At 37.3% G+C, this 2,919-nt stretch overlaps 1 protein-coding gene across 1 annotated transcript in view; it reads left to right on the forward strand.

Annotated features, from left to right (window-relative positions):
- Nucleotides 1-528: 528 nt before the first annotated feature.
- The window catches only part of fabp3 (fatty acid binding protein 3, muscle and heart), a 10,202-nt gene continuing 7,811 nt past the window's right edge, over nucleotides 529-2,919 (forward strand). The window contains exon 1 of the mRNA NM_152961.3: nucleotides 529-715. Coding sequence (NP_694493.1) covers nucleotides 643-715 — 73 coding nt within the window. The 5' untranslated portion in view covers nucleotides 529-642. The remainder of the gene's footprint in view (nucleotides 716-2,919) is intronic.

The raw sequence follows: 2,919 nt of genomic DNA on the forward strand, positions 1-2,919 counted from the left end.
GTATGGAGTTTGCATGTTCTCCCCGTGTTGGCATGGGTTTCCTCTGGGTGTCCCCTCACAGTCCGAACACATACACTATAGGTGAATAAACTGAATGGCCATATGTGTGTGAATGAGTGTGTATGGATGTTTCCCAGATTCATTTGTGTAGCACAGTTGTCCTGCGAGACACAACATTTCGTTCCTCTGTATGTTCACACATGTAGTGGAATGACAATGAAGCTTGACTTGACTTAATACTTAGATAAAAGAATGTAAAATTTACATCAGCCGTTAATTAGTTTTTTAAATTAAATGTATATTCAAATTATAAACAAATTCTATTATAAGTTTTTTTGCATTGACATTGCACATTCCCTTGACATCCTCTGTTTATTCTATTATATTTAATTCAATCCCCATCTCTCTCTCTCTCTCTTTCTTTCTCTCTCTCTCCCCCCCCTGCTGTGTGTCATCTCATAGCTCCGCCCCCATCCGCCCCCCCAGGCCTACACTGATGACATCACAAACAGCAGTTATAAATCAGCCAGTAGGATCGCAGCAGAAGCTCTGTGGTGGTGCTGTCTTACCTCTCTCTCTCTCTTTCTCTTGCGTCCCTCCATCTGCTCTCGCTCTCATTCTCTGCTGCGCTTCAGCTCAAACATGGCAGACGCTTTTATCGGCACGTGGAACTTGAAGGAGAGCAAGAATTTCGATGAGTACATGAAAGGAATTGGTGAGTGTCATGTGGATGTGTGTGTGTGTGTGTTTTATAGCTACATGTAGGGTGTGCCTTTTGATGCAAGTGAGCACATGTCATTGTGTGTGTGTGTGTGTGTGTGTGTTTTGGTGTGCAATGTAAGCTGAGATGCATTTATTGTGTGTGTGAGAGGGAGAGAGAGAAAGAAAGAGATGAAGTGCATGTGGTGCAGGGAGGGTCTCTCCCTCTCTCTCTGTCACACACACATACGCACACACAGACACATGCAGACTATCACATGTGCTTTCACACAACCACATTCATTCCTTCACCATGTGTGACTATGAACAACCTCTGTTCTAGTGCGTAAACCACAATGATTCCTTTATTTAAATTGTGTGTGTGTGTGTGTGTGTGTGTGTGTGTGTGTGTGTGTGTGTGTGTGTGTGTGTGTGTGTGTGTGTGTGTGTGTGTGTGTGTGTGTGTGTGTGTGTGTGTGTGTGTGTGTGTGTGTGTGTGTGTGTGTGTGTTTGAGCAAGAGGGAGCAACCAAAAATGTGTATGGTTGCACAACTCTTCAGTAAATATGACCTTGTCTTTAATTTTTCTTCAGTCTCTGATTGGTTACTCAAATCATATGGAAATATACGTCTTAGAAACAGGTCAGGCGTTTCTTGAGAAGCTGTGTGATATTTTGAGGTTTTTAAAGTCGTGTTGAGTGAGTTGTGGGTTGAGAGAGGAAGACGAGGTGGGGAAAATCAATTAGTGTGCATCTATATGAAAGGAAACCGAGGGAGGAGGGAGACGAAGTGGCTGACACACAAAGTGGGGGATTTCTCTTTCTTTCCTTTTGACCAATCAGTTTGAGAAGCACCTCAAGTGAACTACAATGAACCCTGATTTTCTGCTTCCCATCTGTGGACAAAAGAAGAAGAACGAAAAAAAAAAATCTGGTCTGTCTGCATTCGCTCGTATACTTGTACACCGTATTTGCTGAACAAATCGATAGCAGTTGCTGCATTCTCCCAAAGCCATTTACATGCTGATTTGACCATTCTGACCGTTCCAGAGTTTGACTATTTGTGGTGACGTGTTATTGGTGACTAACCACTGAATAAATATACATGCAGACTTAGTTTAATTATTACTGTTCTGCCATTAAGCTATGCAGATACTCTTCCTTCATTAGCATTTATGATAATTAAGGGCATTTTTGATCATTTTACATTTTTACTTTTTAAAATATGATATAAACATATAAAAAGTATTAAGTATTAAAGCATTTTAAGGCCCTTTAGATTTTATTTTAAAAATATAAAATAAAAAAAATTAATAAACTACTTAAATCTCTTATTTTTTTAAATTGATTTAGCTTCTTCAGAGTATATATTTTAAAATTTATTTAAAACTTCAAATATTTTGTGAAGACTAAGTAAGATTTCCATAACGTGTTTTGAGGCGTTAAAATAAAACAGTGTTCAATTAAAAATGCAAAAAAAGCTGATCCTGGATTTGAACTCTAGATCTCGAAGTGTAGTTCAGCAACATGTTGGCGCAATGTTGACAAGGCTATCAGCACCGACAGTTCGTAAAATAAATTATCGAAATTTAAATTTTTTTTTAAATGTAATTTTTTGTAATAAATAATTTCACTTGAGACTCTCTTTTAGGCACGTGCAAGTACCTGCACAAACACAAGGGTTAATAACAGGACTTTTCTGATGTTTCTTTACAATACGTGACATCGCCACCTACTGGCCTGGCAGTTGCTGCATTCTTCTAATTCCCAATTTCTGCTTCCCATCTGTGGACAAAAGAAGAAAAAAAATCTGTCTGCATTCACTCGTAAACTATTACACAGTATTTGCTGAACAAATCAATAGCAGTTGCTGCATTCTCCCAAAGCCATTTACATGCTGATTTGACCATTCTGACCGTTCCAGAGTTTGACTATTTGTGGTGACGTGTTATTGGTGACTAACCACTGAATAAATATACATGCAGACTTAGTTTAATTATTACTGTTCTGCCTTTAAGCTATGCAGATATTCTTCCTTCATCAGCATTTATGATAATAATAAATAGCAGTTTTGTTAATTTTACTTTTTAAAATATGATCTTCTGTAAGTGAAAAAATAAATAATAATAATGTTTAATATTAAGTGTTTAATGTGTTGAATAATTAAATATTTTAGAGCCTTCAAATTTTACTCTAAAATTATATAATAAACATTTAAAGAT

The sequence above is a fragment of the Danio rerio genome, chromosome 19, assembly GCF_049306965.1.
Source record: "Danio rerio strain Tuebingen ecotype United States chromosome 19, GRCz12tu, whole genome shotgun sequence".
Classification (NCBI taxonomy): domain Eukaryota; kingdom Metazoa; phylum Chordata; class Actinopteri; order Cypriniformes; family Danionidae; genus Danio; species Danio rerio.